A 27176-nucleotide genomic window follows, 5' to 3' on the forward strand; every position below is an offset into this window, starting at 1 on the left:
TCAAAAGGATTCTCTAGAGATGTGTTTTTTGTCTCCCATTTCTGCATCACCTTCTAGGTGTAAATCACAGCTCTTACCAGCTTGTCATATTACTGGAAGTGTGCAAAAAGTCTTCAGATCAGCACCTCAGTGTTAAATGTGGCAGTGTGGCACCCTGTAAGTGTTTTTTAGGCAAGGCAAGATAAAAGCCAGTTTTCCTTTCTTAAGTACTTAGCATCTTGAAACATCATTTTATTTGTAGCTGTCTCTTTCACTTAGTTACACATTCAATGCTATAAATGTAAGGTAAAAGATGGACACTCATCATAGAAATTAACTCCTAAAATTCAGTAGCTTGTAGCAAATTGCTCGAACAGGATTTATGTGTTGAACATTTGGCCTTTTCAACCTCCATGTTTCAACTCTCCTTCTGTTGCCATACAATTTCTTAACCTAAGCCAAGTAAGCTTGTTTGAAGAACATACATTCACTTTAGCGCTGTTTTGTGCATATTCTTTCCTTTTGCGTTCTTGAACTCATGATTATGGAACTCCAGAGCAACAGTTATCTCTTGTGATTTTCTTCTCCACTAAATGTCTTTCACAATGCTACTTCAGGATAGAAAGGACCCAAACATCCTTGAGATTTTTCTTATTGCTTGTGGCAGTAGGATGATTATGAATGATATTTTTAGACTCTTTTAAAGATACTCAAATCTATTAAAATGCAATAGTAGGTAAATCCTTCCGTGTGTCTGGTTTGCCAAAATTCTGATTAGAAAGCAGGCATTCTAGCTGTGTGAGAATTGTAGCATTTAATTGTAATTTTATCTGTTCTTCTCTTAAAATGTTCACCAACTGTTGTTTTGTACTTAACAGGTCACAACCCAAGTTTTTGTGCCAACAAAAATGCATGAAATGCTTCATCGGATGACTGGAAAAGGATTATCAGCTCATTATCAGTTCTCAAGACAGCCATGCATTTTTGGTGATCGTATGGTATCTGTGCAAGTGACATTAACGAATACATCTGATCAGAAGATAGAGAATATTCATATAGGGGAGAAGAAGTTACCCCCAGGCATGAGGATGCATGAATTTAATCCAATAGGTAATTGTATTCTATATTTTAAAATCTTACTGTTTTGCCAAATTTCAAATATAGGAAGTGATGGTTTTGCGTAGTCATACATATTTTTACATATACACACAAGTCCTTATTCACATCTTTCTCAATCCAATCATCCTCCAGTCTGCATTGATGTTTGTCACAAAAGATTTGAAAGTAGAAAATGGTAATGCTATTAATCAGATAATGTACTCAAAATGTCACCAAACAGTCAATAGAATTCTCTTCTGTTATGGGAAAGAACGTGAAAAATTCAGGTATGAACACACTATCCATTTCAGGTGTATTGAGTTCCACAACATAGTCCTGCTCCTTAAAGTAGTTGTTTCCCCAACAATGACTTCATGGTGGTAGCTGTCCTGTGAAGCTATTTCTTTTGCAGAAATTAAGTTATATCTCATCTACAGTTTCTTCCAAAATGTTGCTTTTCTCATTTAAACATAAATTTTGTGTATTCTTTGTCACTTTACCTTTAACTTAGTGTATATGCCCTGTTCTTATTATCTCATTTGTGTTTCCAGCATTTGGAAAATATTTTACTAATACAGGCTTTCTAATTATGTGAAATTGTGGAGGGTTGCATGTGCATTATAGTGTTCTTCTGCGTGCTTACTTTAGCTGTTCAAAATGTTTCTGTGTAGAATGCCTTGAGCCTGAGAGATCTGTGACTGTTTCAATGGGTATCGACTTCTGTGATTCTACTCAGACTGCCAGTTTCCAGTTATGGTAAGTTCTCATGGAAGTGGGAATGGAAATCTCCAATGAAAGTAATAGCATGTGGTGCTTATTTTTTTGCCCTAGGTGTAACATGAGTTTATTTTGCAGTGTCAGTTGTGCAGTTCATTAGATATTTAAATAATTGAACAACAGTTGGCAACATGCTGGACACTAAAAATGTTTTTAGAAAAGTAAGATATAATTTCTGGTCTGCTTTACAAGAATTACAAATTTTCTTTGGTCTTTCTTTTTTTTCTTTTTTTTTTTAACACTTGCTTCTAAGCATGCCGATTCGGTCTCAAACCTAGGCTTGAAATTACATGTATAAGTGCAAGAGTTCTGTGACAGGTTGTGTTTGAGAGGTCCTTGTTTTCTTTTGGTATAAATAATACCAGGTAGAAGCATAAACTCCTTTTCCAAGTTAGAATTACATTGCTTCTCAAATTTTGTTTTTATTTCTTCCCCACTCTTCCTGGGATTATTTAATAACACCACCTTGAAGGGATCTGTCAGATCTGACTGGCATGCTAGAATGTTTTGTATATAGAATCATAGGTTCATAGAATTGCTCAGGTTGGAAAAGACCTCTCTCCTCATAGGGCATATTCTCCAAGCCCTTCACAAGCCTTGTTGCCCTTCTTTGGACCTGCTCCAGCAGCTCAATACCCTTTCTGTACCGAGATGCCCAAAACCGAACACTGTAGTCGAGGTGAGACCTCACCAGTGCCGAGTACAGGGGCAGGATGACTTCCCTAGTCCTGCTCACCGCACCATTTCTGATACAATCCAGGATACCTTTGGGCTTCTTGGCCACCTGGGCACACTGCTGGTTCATATTCAGCCAACTGAATCAGTACACCAAGGTTCCTTTCCATCAGGCAGCTTTCCAGCCACTCCTCCCCAACCCTGTAGGGTTTCCTGGGATTGTTGTGACCAAAATGCAGGACCCAACACTTAGCCCTATTGAAACTCATACAATTTACCTTAGCCTATCGATCCAGTCTATCCAGGCCCCTCAGTAGTGCCTTTCTCCCCGCTGGGAGATCAACACTCCCTCCCAACTTGGTGTTGTCTGCAAACTTACTGAGGATGCATTCAATCCCCTCATCAAGATCGTTAATGAAGATGTTAAATAGAAGCGGCCCCAGTACTGGGCCCTGGGGGACACTGCTCATGACTGGCTGTCAACTGGATTTAACCCCATTGACCACAACTCTTTGGGCTAGACAGTGTTTCACACAGCATAGCATATGCCTATCCAGACCGTGGGCAGCCAGCTTCTCCACAAGGATGCAGTGGGGGCAGCATCAAAGGCTTTACTGAAGTCCAGGTAGACCACATTGACAGTCTTACCTTCATCCACTAAGCTCGTCACCTTGTCATAGAACGAAACCAGGTTTGTCAAACAGGATCTACCTGGCAGGATCTGCTCATAAACTCATGCTGTCTGGGCCTGACCCCCTGGTTGACCTTTAATTGATCCATGATGGTTCCCGAGATTATCCATTCCATAACCTTCCCCAGCACCGAGGTGAGACTGATAGGTCTTTAGCTACCAGGATCATCTTTCCGGCCGTTTTTCAAGATGGGCATCACGTCCGCCAGTCAAACATTATTCCAGTCAATATTGCCAGTCAATATATTCTCTTTCTAAGAAATTGCAAATCAAAAAAGCGCATAGTGTGAGCAATTTTGTTATCTTAAGCGCTTGTTACATCTGTTTGTGACTTCTGTAACATGACTGTGTGAAATAATGCCCAAAATTTGCTGACTGGAGAGAATGAAAGCGAGTAGCTGGCTGGCCAATGAGGTTTTGTCTTATATGCTTGATTTATGTTTATTATGGTCATTATTGGCACATTCAGGATCCATATTTTGAAGAGTTCCATTGCATTCTAGGCTAGCAGAAAATTTTTTCGCCCAGTGAGAACTCTGTTACAAAGCATCATTTGAAACCAGGGAAAAGGACTGGTAGTGTCTAAACATTAGGAATGAATAGTTGTGGGCCAAGCTCCTCCTTTTAAGAGCAATTCAGGCATATGCTAGCTTACATTGTCTTGAAACTAGGCAAAGGCACTATATGAATCTCTGTGAATCTTTTTTTCCCCCCACGTATTTGAAAATAATATTTCTTGATATACTGTTGCAAGAACTACTAATTTCTATACCCAGTAGCAAAAAGGATATTGAGCAGGCATTCACACTGCAGCATTCTAAATTAGGGATAACTCTCATTCTTCAGAAATTTCTGGACCCCATTCTTCAACAATATAGGAATTTTAATGTGCTGCTATTAAGCACAGCTTGCACAACTCACAGATTATTAAAGGTAGGAGTAAAAGCTTTTTAATCTAAATGTACCCAAGTGACTTCAAAATAAGCTAAATTTCCTGTTTTAATGGAAGGGATATTTTAGTACTGAAAATATGTTTTGCCTCCTTGAGCCTTCTGCACACATATTCATTTTAACAGATAGTAGTATCTCTAGCAAGGTGTCTATAGCATATAGTTTAAGCACCTCATGTTACAGTTTGTAACATGAATTTGGGAACAGAATTTGGGAACAGGTTTAGACTGTTGCCTGATGCAAGGCTTGTTTGTGAAGGGAAGTTCCTTTCTAGGCAATACACTTTCATTATTGCTTCAAAATGAATAAATATATTCTGTTTTTATTGTGAATAAAATATGCTCAGTGTATCAAGCAGGAATGCTCTTTTTTAAAAAGGGACTGACATTTTTCTTTCAAATTTATGTTTTTAGTATACTAATGATTTGTTTTCAAAATTATACAATTTATTGCTAAGAATCTTAGAAATGAGAAGGATAAGCAATGTAGCATAAAACATTGATTTTATGCAGATCATCACCTTTATGTTTTGGGAGGTCTGCTGTATTAGTGATGTATAAAAACTGATTACTTTCTCCAACATTGCCTAGTAATTGTTTATTATTTTCCTATTAGACAAACAAGACCGATCAATAATGCTGAACACCAACCAGACTATGAGTAACATCACTGTAAATAGATTTGCCTCAGACCTCAGTGGTGTATTCATTTTAATGATTTGGACAATGTGAGTCCAATGACAAAGCTCAAGCTAAGTTTAAAATTAAATTAAGAATAGGAATTGCTTACTTTGTTCCTTTGCTAATTGATAGGGCCCTGTCTCTTTGAGACTAGTTCTCAGTAAATAGTGTAGAAATCGTTACAATATTTGTTGAATTAAATTTGCTGTTTTACTGTTTAAAATACAACATTTATTGCTCAAAATTCTCCTGATGTCAGTTTCCTTTGGAGATATCGTGCATTCTGTCATTTTTTGGCCTGTATCAGAGCTCAACTGTAGCCTTCTTAATTTTTTATACTACTTTAAAAGGTTATATCTAAAAGGAAGAATAAGTTGCAAGAGTTTGTTAAAATGTAGTCCAAATATTGTGCATACCCCGGTGTCAATATTCTTATATTTCCTGATAATGTATCTTTATGAACACACTGTCAGTGCATTTTGCATTTTTGTTAGAAGCGTATCCAGCAATAGTTTACTTGATCATAATAATTTTCTTTACGTTGTTCTAAAAGGGAGCACTTTGTCTTGCATCAAATGTAATTGATCCTGAAGCAGTGTAATCACAATTACTCACTTTCTTAATTGGCCTGCCCAAAATCAGAAAATGGAAACCGATCGACAGTGTTTAAATCAATAGCTTTGTAGTAATGCTTGTGGGGGTAGGGAGATAGTGGTAATGGCTAGATCAATTGGTCTTAGATGCCAATCACGGACTGTGTGTTTTGCATAGCAAATGCTACCTTTCTGCTTGGGGATGTGCTGCTGTAATAGTTGGTTCAATAAATACAAACTATATGAAGAAAAATAACATGCGTAATAAAATATTTAGATCTCTTTCTGAATTTGTTGTACAAATTAAGGACAATGAAGGTGAAATTGTATTTACAGAGAGGCTAAAAGGGCTGAGCTCAGAAAGACTTCCCCAGTAAATTATATATTCTTATGAACTAAAGCTTATCAAGATCACACATCTAATTAAAAAGAGGTGAAATGCCATGACTTGAAAACTGTTCCTAATCCATTTATTTAGAATATGCATTAGGATGCTCAGCTTATGTACTCATATGCGAGTCTCTTCATTGCAGTTTTTTATGTGCCTTCTCCTTGCAGGGGTACACTGTTTCAGATACAGTGGTGCTCTGCACAATAATGCTTCCCTTGAGTGGAAAGTTAAATAAATAGAGATTCCTGTTCTGAAAAGATATTTTTATTGTTATTGATCCTTTTTGGATCCCACAGATCCAAAAGCAGTTCCTTTTAGAACTTCCTACACATTCTTTAAGCAGAATAGATAAGGCTTTAAGTTGAATCGTAGTCAGGCAGTTGAATCGTAGTTACCCTTGGTAAGTGTTAGCATCCCTACCACCCCAGTAAGGGACCTCCGTCTTTGCTAAATAGGTGATCATCAGTGAACAGAGGAGAGGTTGGAATCCTCAGCTCCCTGGAATGGGTCCTTGGTGTTGCAGACTAACTGTAGTATAATGCACTGACAGTAGATAACATTTTTTTTTCCATTATTCATATTTCTACCTTAGTGTGTTTTTTTTCTCCTGAATCACTGAACTACTGGTAATCATTGTCTTAAAATCTTATCACTCTCCTATTTTATTTTTATTATCTGGTATGTCACAAAGGTTTAGGAGCTCAGAATTTGGCGTTGGATCCTTGGAATGAAGACATTTAAAGCTCAAGAGAAGGAAGGCAAGGAAGGTTACAGAGGCAGGAAGTTACAGCACACACATGCTCTTAGGCTGTTTTGCATGCATATATTTCGAATTTCAAATTCCTGGCTGTGTTTGCAAAAGCCAGTAGGCAGACCTCTGACATGTTTTAGGTGTTTAGTGGGTGAAAGAGAGGTGTCCGATTTACAACTTCGAGAGCTGAAAAAAAGGGCAGGAAACTTGTCCTTACCTCCTCTTCCCTTTGTTTTTCATCCCCTCTTCTTGCTCTCTTAGCAATTCCTGAAGCTACAAAAGAACCACAACTTTGGATATAAAGTTAATTTGCAGAGAACCTGTTTTCTTCTCCCCTGATATTTTGAAAAGTATGCAGGATGTTATTTTGTTCTCTTTGAAACAATACCATGTAGGGAAAATGTCTGTGCCCTGCATCTCTTCATCTAAACCTACTTTTCTCAAGGCTTACGTGCAAAGAATACAATTAGGGCTCCCAAGAAGAAAGAGAAGTGGCACAAAAGCAACAACTTTGTGCCTTTGATACTTACTCTGAATAATGAGACCATGGTAAAACAGTGTGATCTGTGGCAGAGATTTTTATAGGTATGGACCAGTCACCTAATGCAGGACAAATACTACTAGAAGAGCTAGGACCCCGTACATACTCTTCTCCTATTGTGATGCTGTTACGAGAGAAAGGAACTGTCTTTTCTCCTTATCTACTCTGGACTTTATGAGGAGTATTTGGCAGACTGTTGCAGAAGGGGTTGGTATAGCAGAGAGAATCCTGCTAACAATATCCTAAATGAGGTGAAATCCATGAATGAAATTTGGAAACCTTATTAATCTGCTCTCCGCGAGTTTAACCTTATTGTACACACTTTTGTTCTATATTTTGTTTTCCAAGAGAGAGGGAGGTTTTTTGCAGTATGAGATTCTCTTATCTCACTCTAGGTTGATGTGGGAATCTTCCCAAGAAGAATTTCTACCTGCAAAATAGAATAAATGAGGAGGATCAGTTGGGTAGCGATCAGTATTTCATTTGAGTGCAAAAATGCATTCAAATTACATGCTTACACAAAATCATCTGATTAAAATTATGCAGTAGAATATGTTACGGAACGTATTAAAAGTTAATGTTAGAGAAGCGGGACTGACTTCACATCAGTCAATTGCATTTTTACTTGTTTCTTCCCGTTTCCTTCCCTAATGCTTCGTCAGCAGATCACTAAGTTGTTTACAGATGTTGGATATTAAGTCAAGCAATCCTGTACTCTTCTCTTTACTTCATTACTCTAAAGTAGTCAGCTGGCCCACTTCCAGAAAGCACATATATCTAGATAGATAACTGATCTAGAGAAAGCAAGGCTGGACATGAACATGCACTCTGATTTTTTTTTTTTATTATTTATTTCTCAAGTCTTTTTCATGTAAAAGTGGAGTGTCATTTATTCTTTCAGCAGGAGTATATGAGCAAAGTCTCCCATACTACTATTTTATTTTTTTATTTTTTTGCAGGAATTTAGTGTGGTCTGCCTCTTCCATTCTTTTTTTTTTAATCATTTGTGATGATCTTTTGAATATAAGACAAAAATAGCTGTTTTTCAGTAGATGTATTCTGAGTCAAGCATATACCCCTCTGCTCTGCTGGGAATAAAAAGAAAGAGAAGCATGTAAATAGCAAGAAGACTATTGCCCAGCCTCTTGCTAAAATAATAAGCTTTAAAAATTGAGATTGCCACCCAAAGAGTGCTCATTTATATCAGTTTTAAAGATTTTAGATTGTTTTAAAGAGAATATTTTGAAGAGGACTTTTCTTCACAGGTCATTTGTTACTGCAGAGAGAACTTCTCCCTGTTTACCTTTTGTAGCCAATCTTTTTTAAAAAATAGGAAGAGGAAAAAGGAAAATGAATATTGGTTTCAAGTGACAGGGGCTAGCTATTCCCACCGCAGCCGAATGAAGGAGTGTTAAAGCTGTACATCGTCTATAGGATTTAATGTTTGTCTTGCAATGTCATCTGTCATGGAGCTGGTGTGTTCCTGTGGGAGCATTATCACCTTTGGTTTTTTCATCTTCATTGTGTACATCAAAACATAAATTCACATGATCCTTTGAATTATATCATGACAGTTGTGTCTTACAGAAGTCTTAAAAATACAATATTTACAGTTTATCAGTTATTAAGGCAACAATAAGCGTAATGATGCCTGCCTATTTGTGCCTAAATTCACAATTCAAAACCAAAAAAGGCACTGCTATGTAGTGGTGAGGTATTGTTCTCAAACATCCCTGACCGTTTGATTCTTTCTGAGCTTTCTTCTGCAGACTTTTCCTTAAGAATAAGTTTTTCTCCAAGGATGTATCTTATCAGTTTTACTAGCTAATATCAGAAAATGCAATCATAAAGGATTGAATTTTAGAAACTTTTATGTTTTGGTGGCTTGAGAAACTATTCTCTGATAAGCTTCTTCAGCTGGATTTCTCAGGAAAATTAGAGCATCACCACCTAGGAGATCTTTCAGTGCAGCTTTAACCAATTTTATCCAGTTCTCTGCCACACTTTTAAAATGTTAACATGCTCAAATCTTTGAGCCATTTCTTCAGGTTTTTATCTAAACATTGCTTATACTAATTAATGTCCAAAGTATGAATAAATAAGTTAAATATGCTGGAATTTGTTAACTAGATATTTGGGGAAAATTCTCATTGTTGTACTGCATGACTCAACTTTATTATTAAACATAGCCATTAGATATCTGATGTAATTAATATCCATCTTTGGAAGTACTCAGAGCTCTAATGAACAAGGCCTTGAGCAATGTGAACTAAGGAGGCCCTGCTCTGAGCTGGAGGTGGAACCAGATGATTTCAAGAGGCTACCAACCTGAATTATAGAACTATGAAATTACTTCAGTTAAATGAGATATGACTGCATCTCTAATATAAAGATCTAATAAAAGAGATGCAGATCAATAAATAAAATCTCTATATTTAGTTTGTAACATGTGTGATAGAGACTATTAAAAGGCTGAAAAGTAAATTTACTGTGAAGCATTCTGAAATCAAAGTAATGCAAAGTAAACTAGATGTTTGCTAAAGTGACATTAAAAACAGTGTTTTTAAAGAATAACCAGCAATCAGTTTCTGCCTGCAGACTATGAATAGTTCACTGTTTATCATCTGAGTTAACTCGTAATCACTAGGGGAAAGGAAATGTCTTGCTTTTTAGCAGCAGAGGTAGTGAGTGGACCACTTAAAATCCAAGCAATACTCATGCGTTCCCTCTTAGTGTGAAAAGATTCTTACAAGCATTTCAGAGCAATCTAATTACAGAAGTTGCAATTCAAGTTTATGTATAAATGGCATGTCCTGACAATATATCAAATCATTGTTAAACAGAATTGCTATTTTGTTTTATGCTGACTTTATTTAACACGCATATTGCTTAAATATGAGATATAGTACTTGCTGGAGAAATGAACAATACTAATTAAAGTATCATTAAAAGCTTTAGTACTGTAGTACTAAAGTCCATCAGTCATTTCTCTTCCAAAATTTTGAAGTTGCAAAATTATTTCAAAGTTATTTTTAAAAGAAAAAAACAGTAACATGTTAGAACTTAATTTAAATACCGTCGATCAAACATATTTTCCATTCTAATGATTGTATCATTATATTTAAGTAGGGTATCTGAGGCATATCAGCAATCAATATATATTGACCATTTAGTGCAACAGCAAAATAAAAGGTACTCTTTTCCAAAAATTTCCCATGCTTCTAAGCTGTAATAAAGATTCTGACTGAATTTGCTGACCCTGAATTGTTAGCTGAATTCTGTAAGTTATAGTTAGTCAGTCAAACACAGTGAAGTTTCTGTGAACTTGGAAAACTCCAGTACAGAATAGTTGGAAACTTACAGAATTGGATGGGTGTGGAGAGCAGTTTCACAACAGATAGCAGTGACCTCTGGGTCCATCTTGTCCAGCATCTGCTAAAGCAGGGACATCCAGAGCAGACTGTCCAGGACCATGTCTGGGTAGCTTTTGAAGACCTGCAGTGATCATTAATGGTGGTCCAGATCATTAATGAAGATGTTTAACAGGACTGGTCCCAGTATTGAGCGCTAGGGTACTCTGTTTGTTTCTGGCCTCCAACTAGACTTTGTACCACTGATCTCTACTCTCCAGGCCCTGATTTAATTTTTTTTTTTTTTAACTCTCTCCCATTTTCCAGTGTGCTTTTAAGTCAGCCATTCTGCTGTGTTTGTAGGTGGAAATGTTACAAAATGAAAATGATTTTCTTTCCACTCCCAACTGTTTTGATTTTGACATGTTGGACCGTAATAGTGCCTTTAGTCTTTGCCAGAATTAGTCCTATTTCTGAATTCTGACAACAGAATTCATGAATGACATTTACTTTAAAAGTATTGTGAAATGCATAATTGTGCGAGCATATAGTTTATATAGATTGAAAATTAACCGTAATATGAATGAAAATTACCAATTCAGAAACAGGGAAATACACATTCTGTGTTAATACTACCTTTGTACTGGAGAACATGGATCAACTTTACTGATGTAAGAAATTAGCTGACTTTGGGGCTAACAGGGTAGAAATCAAACAGGTAGCTTTTACACTGTTTATAGATTTCATAGCTGATATGTATAAATCTATTTTGAAGCACTTCATTGATTCTCTGTAATTTCTCTTTTCCCAGCACCAAGGATGATCATTTCAATGTTAACATTCAGCCCCCTGTTGGAGAACTGCTTTTGCCTGTCACTATGTCAGAGAAAGACTTTAAGAAGGAGCAAGGTGAGAAATACTGTTTTAGAAGCTTCAGTAAATGTATTTGGATGAGAAGAGGTTGTGTGGCTTTCAATTTCCAAGTGTACAGCAAGTGCTTCCAGTGTTGCTGCTTGTGTTAGTCTCTATTAGTATTCAGTCTGATACTAATGATTTAATTTAAAAATATCTTTAAAAGGACATGCAGTGCTATTTGACAGGTGTTCAGTGTGCCTTTAAAAACACAGACACCACCCTTCACCCTGAAACAGTCTTTTGGCTCAGAGTTTTATCTTCTGTCCTGAAATATATTGCTCCCTGCTAGCAGTAAAGCAGAAAGTTGGAACTCCAGCTTCCAGAAGTTAATCAAATACATATTGATACTCTTGTATGTATTTACTAGTCTTTTTTCCAAGGCTGCTCTTAAATACCAGTATTGTACTTGTTCTTCAGTTACTTGAAATTTGCATATTTTTCGTTCAAGCACTTTGTATGAAAAGAATATGCTTGTCTTCTATATACTTGAGCAGGAATTCTTTTAACATTGTATCTTTAAAGACTAAGTTTTTTCTCCTAGTCCAAACAGAAATCTTTGTGAGCTCTCAATTATAACTCAAATTGTATTATACAAAATAATTAGAGAACAATGTAGTTGGAAGTAGAAGAGTGGGAGTTAAATAAACATTCCTTACTACTACCCTTAAGTTGAATGTAGTTCCTGGACATTTTAAAATATAAATAATTGCATTTTGGATGCATTCAAATGCAACAGTGTTTACTCATTCATCTATCTCAGTGTATGGGATTTACATGTGTAAATCTTTCTACACTGAGATAAGAATATACACGTGGGATCCTGTCTCATTGCTATGTAATGCTCAGAAACTCAGTATATCCATCAAGCAGTCGAGAACACCAATGAGTAAGTCTGTGTATTAATAATTATTGCTTTGGAGCATTTCTTGTGTTTGTATTTTTGAATAATTAAAAAGTAGTTTAAATATTGCCTAGACCATTTTCTGTTAACCTTACTGTTGCAATGAAAAGTTAGGGTTGTGCTTTGTTTTCTTAACCCATTTATACTTATCTGCTGTTCTTACCCTTTGCTTGCTAAAGCCTGCCTCTGTGCTTTATACCTGCTCAGCAACCCAAGGTGAGTGATTGAATGAGTCTGTAGCACATTTATTTTAAACCGTTCCCTTCTAAAATGTGTAGTTGCGACTGTAGGGAAAGAAAAGCAGGTTACTGCAGTCCTTTCCCCGTGTTTTTATATTTGCTTGCTTTGAGATACTTGGATAGAGTTTTTGTACATTTTGCTGTGACTGAGGGCTTTTTTTCCTCCTGACTGGCCATACAGAACCACGAGCACATAGAAGAAGTGTACTTGGAGAATAGCTGTGTTCCTCTGTGGAGTTGTTGCCAAAATTCCTTTTTCTTCTGCCATTTTACTTCTATGGTTGTTGATTATTTGTCTGAATAAATCTGGCAGCTGTTTGCTATGTTTAATAGAGCAGAAAGGCTACTCTGAATAAAGCTATTTGAAAATTTGTTTATATGAAGTATTTGTAAATCCATGAAGGTCTCTTGGCATTTCTGTATTGCTCTCTCTGTCTCCCTGAATTCATTCTTTGATGCAGGACTTGATGCTGGCAAATTTACCACAGGTTTAAAAACCTTTGCAGTTGCTTTTTTTTGTTGTTGTTATTATAGATATCAGCTGTTTCAGAATATTCCTAGTAATAGAGGTCTCCATTCCAAATTTTACCTAAGTATTTATTACAGGTATCTAGGAACAGCTAGTATTTGAAGAGAATTACTATGTGCTCTTGCTAAATGAAAAATCTGAATTGCAGTAATAAATGCAGGGCAGTTTAGAAGTTAGTATGTATTATTCTATTTTGCGTTTAACTTCCATGTGTCTGTATTCTCCAAATGAATCTGATTTATAAACTTGTTTTTTGCTTATCATGCTTTCATTTGTTTGTTTTCTTATTTATTTATTTATTGTCTTTTTGGACATGAGATGTTTCAAGTCTCGTAATAGGAAATGCCTGATTTTATTTGCATCCAAAACAAGTAGGGGAAGAAAACAGTAAAGGAATGAGGAGAATATTAGAGAGGCAAGACTGTACTGGGGGAGAATGAGAGTACGCACAGGTTTTAAGGATTTTTACATCAAAACTGTGTGTATAATCTAATCAGAATGCTAAAGAGAAATACCCAGCATTATACTGAAACGTAGAAGTCAATTCATTGCTTCACATCTTTACTCAATTACGCTATGCTGTTTTGTATTGTCTGTTACATCTGTGTTTTTTTGTTCATTTTATTCCTGATGGCATAAGGAGAGGGAAATGGACAGGTTATTGAATATTCATAGCTGTGAAGGCTATCTAGTGGTAGCAGCAAACCGCGAAAGCTGTATTTGTGTGCATGCTGTGCATGGTGTGTTTAGCCTTGCTTACACCATGTTGCCTTTCCTCTCCTCCTGAACTGGGGGGATCCTCCCGTGTGATAATGCCCCAGAGCTGATCGTGAGCTAACATTCATATTTTGACAATTCTGAAGCAGTGGGCAAAAATAGTATTGTTAAAATACTTTTTACGTCTCTGGTTAAATATTTTTACTTCAGGCCTGAGGATTTCATATCCTATCACACCACATCCTCCAGAAAAGCTGGGCTTCTTTAGCAGGAATTCAGAAGTCAGGAATCTGCTGCTGGGATCTCTGTATCCAAATTTTTTACCTTTGCTTTTGTAAATATCAATAGAAAAAATTCTCAGGGGCTTGATTCAGAATAGGACTAATCTGGTAGCAAACATACCTTGTTGTCTGCCAGGATAACTTTTCCAATTTTATTTCCTTTTACCATTAAAAATGTGTAGTTATTTCAATTTATCAGTTAGCTAAGCCAGATCAACTGCTGCTCTCTGACTTGAGTTTTCTTACATTCTAATGCTTCATGCAGTGTTAAATGTGGTATATGATTGTTATAGGTGGGGATTAGTTAGAATTTTTGTGACAGTGATATCAAAATAGCCATGTAAAACTACTTCAAGTATAAGGATTTCCACCCACGCTACTTACTGACATGTTTTAAAATAATTCTGTTGATTGTTTTCAGGAAGTGTGTAAGTGTATGTACTTTAAGGAAAAAAAAAAAAAGAAAGAAAGAAAAAGAAAAAAAAGAAAGAAACTTGGTTGAGTAAACAAATTGTTTTCATAATTTTATTAAAATTTATGCGTCCAACTTGTCTTCCTGAGAAGCAAGATGCTAATTCTTTAAATGGTTGGACATTCTGGCCCTTGACTACCACAAGCAATCATATTTGATGCCCCTTAATTAGAGCACCCTTTTTTCTTTCCAGGTTCTTTTCCACCTCAGCAATCGAGACAATACATTTGCTTACCATGCTGCTCTCCTAAGTGTTCTTTTGCATGTAAATTAATCTTGATTCAGTTTACACTGTCATGCTGAGTGGTACAAATTGCCTATAACAATAAAACAGCATGAGTTAAAAATAAAGGGGGGTGGAAAGGCAGATTGAATGTGTGCCTTACTTGATAGGATGTTACTTTGCTTTATGCCAATACATTAGTCGACGATAATGAATCTTCTGTTCTGAAAAGCATGGTTTAGTTGATTTTTTTAATTTTACTTCAATGGAGCAGTACCTTGTCTTTTATAGAACAAGTTAGACAAACCATTAATGACAAGAGTGTTAAGGTTAAATATGAAGCAATGCATTCACTTCTCTGAGTGCTATCCATCTTTCCATTTACAGGAGGTTGACAAAAGTACTGGCTTTGTACAACATTTCCTTTAATTACATGCTGCGGGAAACAGGCTTTTAACATAAACATAGTTGCATTCATTTATTCAGCATTTGCTCTTCAATAGAGCTTAATGGAGAAGGTTTAAATCCTAAATGAGTACACACATCTCTCAGCAGTGTTATGTCAGTCCCCGTGCTCTGCTTAAAAGCAGTTCTAGTCTGCGTATGTATTTTTTAAAGCTTTTGCCTAATAGTGAAGTTAAACAATTTGAAACAGAATGTACCATTCCCAAGATAAAGCTGATTTTTATAGAAGTTGCATGCTTATTTTTGTTCCCTTCAAGTGCAGATCACATTCAAAAATATCCCATTATTTACTCATAAGCTGTTCTATTTTTACTTTGATACTTCTTATTTTGTAATAGCAGCTAATGCTCATTCTAGTGCATTAAAATGTTGGATTTATTTTTTTAATTGCTATACTTAGCATCTTTGTGCCATTTGCTATGGATTTGAACTGCGTGTACAGCCCTAAAATGTTAGGCTTCTGAGAGTTCTGCATAGTTTCTATTATTAATGTTATTGTTGATTTCAGATACGTGATAGTTCTTCCAAAAGTACTGTGTGCTATTGTTTGTGTTTTCAGCTCCTGAACATAATGTAAAAATACACACACAATGCTAAGGTGTAGTTCCTGTTGGATTTTAATCAACATGAGCGTCCCGCAAATTATTCTTACAACCAATGAATGCTAATAGGAGAGAAAATGTTGGATTTTTGTTGTTTTTAAAATGACCTTGAACATTTTTCTTTATTTTTTTTTCGCATATGCCCTGTTGTAATCTTGATATTTCTGTTCCATTTATAGTAATATTAAAATTATTTTAATCAAATAGTTTATCATGAAAAGAGAGAGGTGCTAACTGAATTTCTCAGTTTCTAACATGATGACTTTATCTTCGTGTACTAAATTGATCTGGTGATTACTGTCTAAATTTCAAGCTTATTTTTAGCAATTTGATATTAAATTATAATTATGTATGATGATTTTATGATTGAAAGGTGTCTTTTTATATGGCCTTACAGAAGCTGGACTTTTCTAAAACAATCTTACCCAGTATTTCATTCATGTGTTTCCATTCTTCTTGTATGTTATGCTTTTTGAGAAAAAGAACCATCTTATTTCACAGTTGCATTAGTAAACACATATGATTGTCAAGTTACTGATAATTTTTTTTTCTAGTAACATGGCCCGTCAAATAATACATTAAACTGATGTAATTATGTAATCTCAAATATAATTATTTCCTCAACATATTATTTAACTTTTAATGCATGTTTTTGTTGGTTTAGAAATCTCTTCTTGTTTTGGTTTTATGCATGGTAAGCGAACAAATCTTAAAGAATTTGTAATGAAATATGTAATGTTTCAGGGATGCTGACAGGAATGAATGAGACATCTGCTACCATAGATGTTGCTCCACAGAACTCTACTAGTCGTGTAATAACTGAGAGACTAATGAAGGCAGCAAACCTAGGTGTAGTCCCTTCTGGTCAAGATAAAATACACAGGTAAGAATACATATCATTTGCAGTATGATTATTTTTTAATATGAATTTCCACTAGTTCAAAATTCAACATCTTCTAATACTATGGAAAATTTTATTGTCTGCACTTTTAACAAATATGGTGTGCAACTTGGGCTGTGACATAGAATCCTAACCACATATTAACTTGAATACTGTCAACTCTTTATTTGAACGTATACAGTACATTAAGTATCCAGATCTTACTGAACATAGCTAGGTAGAATTATCCGTTTCTTCATTTTGTTTCAAAGAGAAAAGATAGCCTTTTCAAAGCACAATACTTTTAGTAGTGTCTACATGTTTTTCCAACTTTTGTTTCTGTTTCCAAAAGTAGGCTTATCTGGATATATCATCTGAGAGAAGAAGCTTGATTTTTTTTTTCCACATTAATTTTTTTACCTGTAATATCTAACAACATAAACTACATGATTATTTTATTTTTAATAAGATGAAGATCATTTAAAGTACAGGTTGAACATACACTGAACATTTTCTTCTTCTTCCTGTATATGTGCAAGGAAAAAGATAATTTCCATCAGCCAAGAAAGTCAATGGCTCTATCTAATTCCAGTTCAGCCCATTTTATCAAAAAGCATTGGTACAGAATGTAAGTCGAATCAATATGGCTATTTGTTAATCATAGCTTGTAATATGATTGACTGAAAATATTTAGTCCAGTGAATCTGTATGGCTTGTCACCTGTGACAAGAGCAAACAAGAAAATTGCTATGTATGGAAAACCGAGTAGACAGAAATAATAACAGCAAGACATCATTGGAAGCTGTTACCTTAGCCTCCTGAATTTTGCTGTTTAAATAAAAGCAATGTACCTCCTCTTAAGGTAAAGAACGATCTTTTTCTTTGAGATTTTGCTGGCTTAGATGACTGGAATGTTTATGTAGCCTACACAGCTCAAATTAGCTGGTATTTCTCTTCTTTGGATTTAGTCTTTTTTGCATCACTGGGCATTTATATTGCACTGCATTAACATTAACCCAGCTGGATTTTCCTATGCGTTTGATACGGTCAATGATAAAATTCTGTTTCACCATAAAAACATGGTACAGCTAGTGCGATTGCACTGAAATGATTGTCACTATTGACACCTGCTCCTCCGTGAAAGTGTCCTCATTTGTTGCATCCCTCAGGGATCTATGCAGTCTGCATTCTCAATATCAATTCAAAGACTAGGTGAGAGTGTCAATCAAGAGAGACTAAAGTGTCTGTGGTATACAGGTGTTCTCCATCTTTACCCTATCCATCACATGACACTTTGTGCATAAGGATGGATTGTTTTTGTGACTGAGTCTCAAAAAGACTACCTAAAATAATAGCTTAATACTTAACTCAGCCACACGTTTCCTAATGGAAGAGAAGTTTCTAATTTGTTCTTGCTTTCTCTGGCTTTTCATAAAGAGGAGGGAATTTTCCACAAAGAGAGCCAGTAACTCAATTGAAAGTTTACTTGCTGTTGGGTACACTACTTCAGAGACAGTGGTTGAAGACATGTTCTTTTAGTGCTGACGTATACAGTATGCTTTAGAGCATCCTAAAATTTGGAGTATTTGCTGAAATGTTCTTTTCATTTGGAATAGAATATATTCAGACTACCGTAGATGTTATAGACTAGTTAGCATGTATATTGTCCAGCAGGGAGAAGAGACATGTTTATAACAACTTAAACACCTGCTAGAAGTTCCCAGAAGTGATGAGTGTTTAGAAAACAGTCCATCATTTGTTTCATTGTAAGCAAAGTTCACAAATTCTATGTAGTTACAGTTGCAACTACAGAAATGAGAACAATAACTAATTAATGCTGTGATTAACCTGTTCATCTATTAAAGACTGCTGTGTTATCGTTAATGAATCCTAGACTTAGATAAATGAATATCTGAGATTATTATTCTTAGATATTATGATTCATCATTAATTAATACTCTCATATCTCTAGAAGAAACCACTAAAATATTTATACAGATGTATGTATGAAAGAAATACATATGTTTAAGTTAAATCAACTCTGTCATTATAGTTAAAAAAAAAAAAACAGGATCTATTCTTGCAAAATATCATAGATGTAAGAAGTGTGGTGTGACTTGTTTTTACAACACATACAGCATTTCAAGATGATAAAATAAACAGTCATCTTTACCTTGACAAAGCAGTAATGAATATGATAAAAATATCTTAAATTGTTTTTCTTCTTCTCCATTAGTATTGCTATTGTCCTGTTTGTTTAATTGCAAGTAGTATTTGGGAAGAAAAAAATGTATACAACAACTTGTTTCATCTTACTCTGCTATTCTGTGAGGAGTAGATTTGTTCATTTCTTGGAAATGCTTGGTACATACCCCTTTACACAGGAAAAGCAGTACTATTTTTAACCTGACGTTGTTGTCCTGCACTGTGCAGGCTGAATTGCATTAACCTCTCAGTTGGTCATTCGCAATTTGAGTATTATTACTTAATGACTGCTAATGGCAAGAAATGTATATTGTCTGGTAATGAAATATATTCATTAAAAAAGCAGTAGTATAGTTTAATACAAGCCTATCTAATGAGCAAGAACAGGTGCGTATTTCTTGGGTTGTTTTTTTCCTGTCTGAGCATATTTGCACTCATGACAAAGATGTTGTCATGTTGGTGGGACCCAATTACTTCTCTTTAAATTTATAGACCTATTTAGGTTTGCATTTTTGCACTAAAATCACTAAGGCAACTACAGTGAAGGTTTGAAAATAAATACTTGCAACAAAAATGAGGAGAATAGCATGCACTCACCAATGAAAAATGAAGTAAATGTAAACCTGTCAAACATTGGCTATAGGTGAGTACATATAACAGTGTAGCAACACTTTCTAACATGCTTTTTTACTCTCTTTACCCTATGGCTACTGAATTTTTATCATTAGGAGAAAGTAATAATTTAACTGTCAGTGAATGTAGATCAAAATGTCAGATAATACAGTTGATTGTATTTTAGACTGTATTTTCTGACGTGTTCTACTTATTTAAAATTATATTGCAAAAATTCCCAGATTATAATCAATCAATATCAGGACATGAATGTGCACATTTGTGTTTGCATTTTTGCAAAATTAATTTGTTGTACCATTTCACTGCCTAAGTGTGGTAACCAGTGTCTAAAGTGAGTTTATACAAGCTAGTAGGTCTTTGGGCTGCATGTGGTGCACTCTCACGTTCTTCACAGGATTCGATTATTTCATGTATTGTTCTCTCTAGCTTTGGTCTCAAGGGGAAACATTGTTTCAGTATTAAGACTTCCATTAAAGACAAAAATGTGAAATGAACTTAGAGACAGGATTTTTTCCAGAACAGAAAATAAAATTTTTCTGAGAATTTGAAAATTTCAGCAAAATTTGTGTGCGTTACTCCTCTTAAAATACTTTGCAAAGGTGATTATGGCGATTGTTGTAGAAATCTTAGAGCTTACATAGTCATTTCCATCTTCTGAGAACTACTGTTTGTTAATTATTTGAAAAGATGAAGGGTGGAGATAGATTGAAGAGCACATAGAAATTGACCAAATGATTTCAAAAATAATCTGAAAATACCCAAAGCTTTCAGTCTTGTGATCCATCTGTGGGTATCATTTGAATATCTACAAGAAAAGACACTGAAAGAAAAGTATTTTTTTTCCTATGGGGAATCAAATCAGTCTAAACAACAACAAATGCATCTAAGTTAAATTATGTCTGCTGTTTGTATTCAGTGTGGAAAGTCTGACAGGTATTTTTCTTTACCTTCAAGGTAAGAGGATACATAACGGAGCATATTTATTCCCTCAAAGTTGATTCTTCTGAGGGCCAGCCCTTCAACACCACGTCTTTGGTTGGCAGTAATACTCATTTCCTTATATATATATATGAAATATAAATTCTAGGCTGTTCTCTTCTATTTCAAAATGTGATGACACAAAAACTTCACTGAAGTCAGAATTTTCTTTTTAACTAACACAAGCATTATTTACTGAGAGACATCCTAGCGTTACTTTCAATATCTGTTGCTTATTCCATCTCAGATGAATATTCTAAGAGTTCCTCAGGTGTCTTTCTGTTTTCTTCATTTTCAGCTTCATAACCTCCCACCAGGATAGTTGTTTTTTTTTACTTTAATTGTAGCGGAAGACAACAGACGGTGGTAGAGGAAAGGAGGAGTTGCAGGCTTTACTTACCGCTAGATTGTTCTTACAATCCTCCTGAAAGTGTCAAAATACTACTATTACTTAAGGCCCTCTGGATGAAGGAGAGGTATCTCAGGGTTCTTTGACTTAGAAAGAAAATAATGGAAACACTGATGGAAAACATTACCACTTCCTCGAAACTATGGCAGAAAAGTTTTTGTGTGTTTGCAGTAGCGTATACCAGAAAAGCTCTTTCAGAACTCGAATCACACTTACATTTATGCTAGTGCGATTCCATTGGTGTCAGAAAAAGTATTTAATGGTATGAAGAACAGGGCCTTCTTGAACTATTTTCCTCTCCACTTTCACTCCCTGAAGCATTTTCTAGATAGAGTGCATTGTGCTTTACTATATTGTTTCCCCCAGTGAAATGGCAAATTCTGCATTCGAAATGCAAAATGATGCAGTGTAGAGCATCTTTTCCACAGTTTTCACTCCTGAAGATTTTACTTGCACATTGCGTAATCAGTCAGTGAGACAAAAGTCTAAACTCATCAGAGTAGATACAAACAATAGATTACAGTTAACCTCAACCAACTTGATGGTCCATTGAACTAACCTGGTGCTGTTGTCGTGTTTTGAAAGGAATCCACAATTAGTAGCATGAAATTGTCAGGTTAGAAAATAAGCATGGCATCATCTACTTACCTTTATTCTGCAGATCACGGCTTTAACCTTTTGTGAATAAGTATTTATCAGATGTTACATATTTTCCATCTGGAGTTTGGAGATTTGCACTCTTTTAGCTAAACCAAAAACATACTGTAGAAATCATATGAAAGTAGGCATACTGCAGTGGATGACTATTGAAAACCTGGAGAACGTGAATGCAAGTAGAGACAGTATTGAAACTTGCATGAAATACTGAAAGAAAAAGAAGGAAAGAAAGAAGGAAAGAAGGGATGAAGGGAAAAAGGAAGAAAAGTAGATCAATCCAAGAATCAACACTTGTTTTGCAGTAGCCTTTATTCCCCACCCCATGCATCAGCCTGGCAGTCTGGTTGTATTCACCCCTTTTTATCATTTTGCAACCTGTCATGTCCCATTTAGGTTATATTGGCAGACTGATTCTCAAAGGAAAGAGGGTTTTGTTTACAGACAATTTTGATTATCAGAGAATGGCTTGCTTAGTAATGTTATCATCCCCACACCTTTTTTATCCTGCAACACTTAATTTGGGGAGAAAAGGTGCGTGACTGTGCATGTGTGTTGGTGTGTATGTACTGAACAAACCTCTCTTTGAAAGAGTCCACTTGGAAAATCTTTGTCTGTCATCTTCCAGTTTATACTAAATTTGAAGAGTTCTCAGAAAGTTCCGAAGCCCCATCAGCTTACCATAGCTAACAACTGTAGGTGTTTCCAGTGTGTCAGACAGGAAGGACTACCACCCATTTATTGAAGGATAAATGTAATCTAGAAATTAATGAGAAACAGATGTAAATTGGTCATAATTACTCCATTTGGATCCAAATATATGCTCTCAAGGGCTGGCAAATAAGTCCTACAAGCCAGAAAGGCATTTTTAAAGACTGTTTCTAATGTGTGCATACAGAGAATTGTTTTTTTGACGTTTCTTACTAAGTAGGTGATCTGTTTGAGAGCTCAGATGATGTAAAATGCACTTCTGGCAGGAGTCCCTTAGAAGCAGTTATGTGGACTGTTCCGCTTCTGTAGCTTTTTAGCTGTTGGGCCTCGTCATCTTTTTCTACTCTTCAAGACAGCTGTAATGGGTGGCGAAGTAAATAAACTTGTTACAAACTTGCAGCCTTGATTTTGCTTCCTAATTTCTGTAGTAGGTATTAAGTAAAGGGCTACATGCCCCAGGCAAAGGAGTTTTTCTGCAAGCTTTTAGCTGTAGGTGACAATTCTAAATGGAATGGTGTATTCCTGACCAGGGGTATTTCAGCTCTCCTTGTGGACAGAAGTTGTAAACTTTTAACATTGTTTTAAGTTTACTGTAGAATCCCAGATTAAAAATAAATAAATAAGTTAATGTAGAGCCTCTTAGAGGTCCAGCTAGGCTAACTATTTACCTTTCTTTTGTCGGCCTGTAGTGAAAGTCTTTCTGGTTAGTCACCGCTCCTAGGGGAATGTTTTTATTCCTAGTCTTACAGAAAAATGGGATTTTTAAAAATGAATGTACTCGTTCTGCAGTTTCTACTATTAATTTCTTAATCAAATGCTAGTATTCCGTAACATGAGATTTTCTCACTGTTATCAAGATGGCCCTCCATGTACTAACACAGTTTTTCTGTGATAACATAGGACAATTTTGATTAACTGGTACAAAACACTTGATAAAGATTAAGTCTTTCTACAACATCATTTGAAGACATTTTAAATATAATGCTGTACATACGGATCTAGTGTGTGAATTGCAAAAATTAAAAAGAACTTTAAGAAGTCAAATCTGAGCTCAATATTGAAAGCATGTGAGTGAGTTACTTTGGATATAAAGTTAATCAAAATAGATTGTTCCAGCCTAGTTTGTTTGCTGTCCACTAGAGGACAGCACTGCTTTTGTATCAGAATGCTGTAAAGTGAAAAGTATGTTCAGCGTTTTCTTTGAACAACAAACAGGAACCTTCTGAGTCAGTTGTTTAAGTAGAAAACCTTTAATACTTAAACTAAATGAATGGGAGAACATCTTTGATTTGAAATATCTTTGAGCAGGTTTGATATTTTAATGTGTTTCTGTGAGTTATTTTCTTGGAATTACCTAAATTTTTTCAACTGAAAATTTATAGCTTGGTTTAAAAGAGGACCATATGTAATTCTCATACTTACCATTTTAAACTCTTGACTATTTAAGAAAAATTAAAAGAATAGAATAGATGAGGAAAAAATAGATCAGATGACAGTTAGTTTTCTATGCAGGGAGCAAATACAGTGATTCAAGGTTTCAGCTTTTTGAAGTTTTGGAAAGGATATATAAGTACATCCAAGTAAAAAATGCTGAAGTTTTTGAACTAAGAGGAAATACTGGGGAAGATCATGCACCATCGTTTGAACATGTGGAGTACTGCTGTGTACTGGACAGTGAGTTCTGAGGACTTGTGTGGATTCATGCACTGTTGTTAGAAATACAGGGAGCTGCTCACTGTTTACAGAGGACAAGCTCAAAATCTTCAGCAATAAAAAATACTTCAGCAAAAAAAAATACTTCCACAATAAAATTAAATGATAAAAATATGGTGCAGATTTGAATGTAATTTATTTTACAATTTTACAGTTAAACCCCAAAATAGTTAATACTGAAAATAAGTTACTTCGTGGTAATGAATTAGGTATGTTGAACAATTTCTTTTTAAGAGAAATGTTAAAGCAGCATTAACTGGTCTGGAAAAGACATAAAGCATTCCAAAATATCATTATGTATTTTTTTATATAAACATTAATCAAATTGTATGAATAAATAACCGGTGTTAAGCAAGTTTATTTCTGAGTGGTTAAGATCACCAAGTTAAGAAAAAGATGTTTCTTTTTGTGAGTACGCTTCTGCTGCTTTGTTTCATTAAGCTTACTGCATCCCCAGGTCAGAATTAATTCATAGTAATGTTATTCCATATACTTTTTTCATGTTCTACTGCATATTCAGGGAATCAATACATGTAGGCCAATTTTAAGATAAAATGCTGAATATAAGGGCAAACTGAAACTATTTTTATGTCCTTATGATACACTGGAATTTACATTATTGTTGTTTATTCTTACATCTACAAATTGAAGACTAACTCACTATAGTATTTTTTTTCCTTTGAATATATTCATTGCATAACTTGATTACACGTTTCTGAACTTTGGACTAATTATTTGTCTACAGCTTGGGCAGAGCACTGCATCTTGTGATCGTCTTTCTTACTAATAGGATTCTGTCTGCTTCAGCAGGCAATAATTGAAGGCTTAATGTGCAGGATTTTAAAAAAAAAGTTTTAGCCTCCACGGGCCATTGTCACTGTTTCTGGTAAGCGATAAAACTGAAAAAGAAGAAAATTTAGTTTAAATAGAGGAATCAAAGATAAAAAAGAGTGCCTGACAGGAGAGAGCATGTGCTTTAGTGCTGTTGAATTATGTGTCACAAACCCTGCTCTGTTGTGAACAAATATCCAGATAGCGTTCAGCTGTAAATTCACTTCTTCAAATGCTGAATTTTAAAGATGAGATTTTTAGAGTGAGTTACTCTGTTGCTCTCTATCCTCGGCTTGAAATTTTTGTAATCTTTCCAAGTGAAAATGCCTCTCTTGCATATTGCAGCTATCTTTTTTCAACAAATAAAGGAAAGAAATCACTGCTAGTTCTTAGTGGGGCTAGCATTTGGTAAATGCTGTCACACTGTAATTCTGATATTCTGTTCTTTTTCCTCTATTAGGAATTCAGACTAATTATAAATAAAATATCCTTATAGAACAAGCATTAAAAAAAAAAAAATTATTTTCACAACCAGGAATGTGTTTGATTTTAACTGTTGAGAGACTGAATGACTTTATAAAAATACACAGTGCTTTATTGATGCTCATTTAGAATAAGATACATTTTCGTAGCTATGGACAGATACCATATTTCTGCAAATCTGTGAACTACTCCTCTCTCTTGCCATGTCACGTAACCTCAGAATATTTAATGTTCTTTTTAAAGAAACATATGTATCTTTGGGAAAACCTAGAACATGCAGATAACAGAAACAACCATCTAAAAATATTTGGTTCTGTTTTCTGAATTTTCATCTCATGTACCTGCTGGGTTTCTTATCATTTTGTTTGTTTTTCATGTTTACTGCCCTATCCTTTGTTTTGTTTGCTGCAGCAGAGCCACGTGGATATTATTATGTCTTATTCCAAAAGTTGCACAAATGACAATTTCTCTGTTTTGGAGAAATTTGCTCTACTAACAACCAGTGTACGAGTCAGATTTTAATGTTTGACAATGCAGTTTCCAAGGCTTCAGTCAGACTATGAAGTCTTAATTGTTCTTAATATCTTTTTAAAAATATTTGGATTCAAATTCTTATCTTTAAGGCAGCATCAACTTTCACAAAGAGTAAAAATAATTACTGGCCTCATGGGAAAATAAAAGCTGTTCCACAGCTTCTCACAAAGAATAAATACTTGCTATACAAAGTGATTAATTTTTGCCGCTGGAAGATTTTTAACAGCTTTCTGGTCTAACTATTTAGTTGAGCAGAACACACGTATCATAAAATTCACGTGGCCTTGTAAATGTAAGCACATATAATGTAATAACGTGTATTTACTTTAAAAATCAGATTCTACCCAAATTGTTAAATGACAGAGTTTTTAAAACATCTAAATAATTAGCAAATCAGTTCTACTGATTAAGTATTGCAACCAAAAGACAACGGGCTTCATCCTTAGTAACTGAGTTCGTTTCAAGAATCAAATCAACCTCTTATAACTGGTTTCAGAAACTTCCCCATTTTGAGGATCAGATTTCAGTTTCCAAAGTTCAGAAGCAGCGGTAGGCCCATTGTGGTTCTTCTGTACATCCTTTTCTTCGGTGAAAAGATGTCATCTCGTTCTGTTCTACTCCAGATGACTGACCATTTATACAAATTTAGCCAATGCTAGTTAAGAGTACTAACATTTTGTGTACAATTATCCAAGTTTCAGACCCTTCACGCCTTGCAAACCACCTGAAAACTCACATTTATTGACATGTTCTTTGCAGAGGTATGGAAAGGTAGTATTGATCACCTATCAGATTTTGCAAATGCACTTGTGGAAATATTGGCACCAAACTCATCTCTGGTGCTCTGGTCTCTCCCGGCTTTCTCAGAACACTGACTTCATATCACTTTCCAGTTATAATGAAAGGGGTAAAATCAGGCCTTGGGGCTATGCAACACAGCAGGAGTGCCAACAACCAACCCTTGTATGTGCATACTCAGACATAATCCACTCTGGGTTGTCCCAGGACACAACTGTTAAGTAAATAAAGTGACTAATAAGACTACTGTTTGTATAATTATTCCCCTGTCAAAATCAACAAGAGAAATAGCTATCTTTTACACTGCAGTGCAAGTAGACAAAATCACTGATACAAGTAGCCAAGTAGTTAATTTTTAAAGTAGTGATGTTGTTTCAAAATCTCCCATTACAGGGAGATGTCTTTGAATGTATCTGTAATCCGGACAAAAGAAATAGATTGACCTGTGATGGGTGACATTAGAGAAGTGCCCCATGTTTCCTTAATTAGTATAATGTGTTATGAGATTTTGATATGCTTAGTTTAA

General features: G+C 35.2%; 1 protein-coding gene across 3 annotated transcripts in view; it reads left to right on the top strand.

The window, feature by feature from the left end:
- The window catches only part of AP3B1 (adaptor related protein complex 3 beta 1 subunit), a 162198-nt gene that overhangs the window by 130068 nt on the left and 4954 nt on the right, over nt 1-27176 (top strand). For 2 of the 3 annotated variants that reach the window (XM_003642955.6, XM_015277631.4), the window contains exons 23-26: nt 858-1089; nt 1749-1833; nt 11289-11386; nt 16566-16704. In XM_003642955.6, the coding sequence (XP_003643003.2) occupies nt 858-1089; nt 1749-1833; nt 11289-11386; nt 16566-16704 (554 nt within the window). Of the gene's footprint in view, nt 1-857; nt 1090-1748; nt 1834-11288; nt 11387-12472; nt 12529-16565; nt 16705-27176 lie in introns of those variants that run through there. The other variant, XM_015277632.4, reaches the window with a different exon arrangement.

The sequence above is a fragment of the Gallus gallus genome, chromosome Z (genome assembly GCF_016699485.2).
Source record: "Gallus gallus isolate bGalGal1 chromosome Z, bGalGal1.mat.broiler.GRCg7b, whole genome shotgun sequence".
NCBI classification, from domain to species: domain Eukaryota; kingdom Metazoa; phylum Chordata; class Aves; order Galliformes; family Phasianidae; genus Gallus; species Gallus gallus.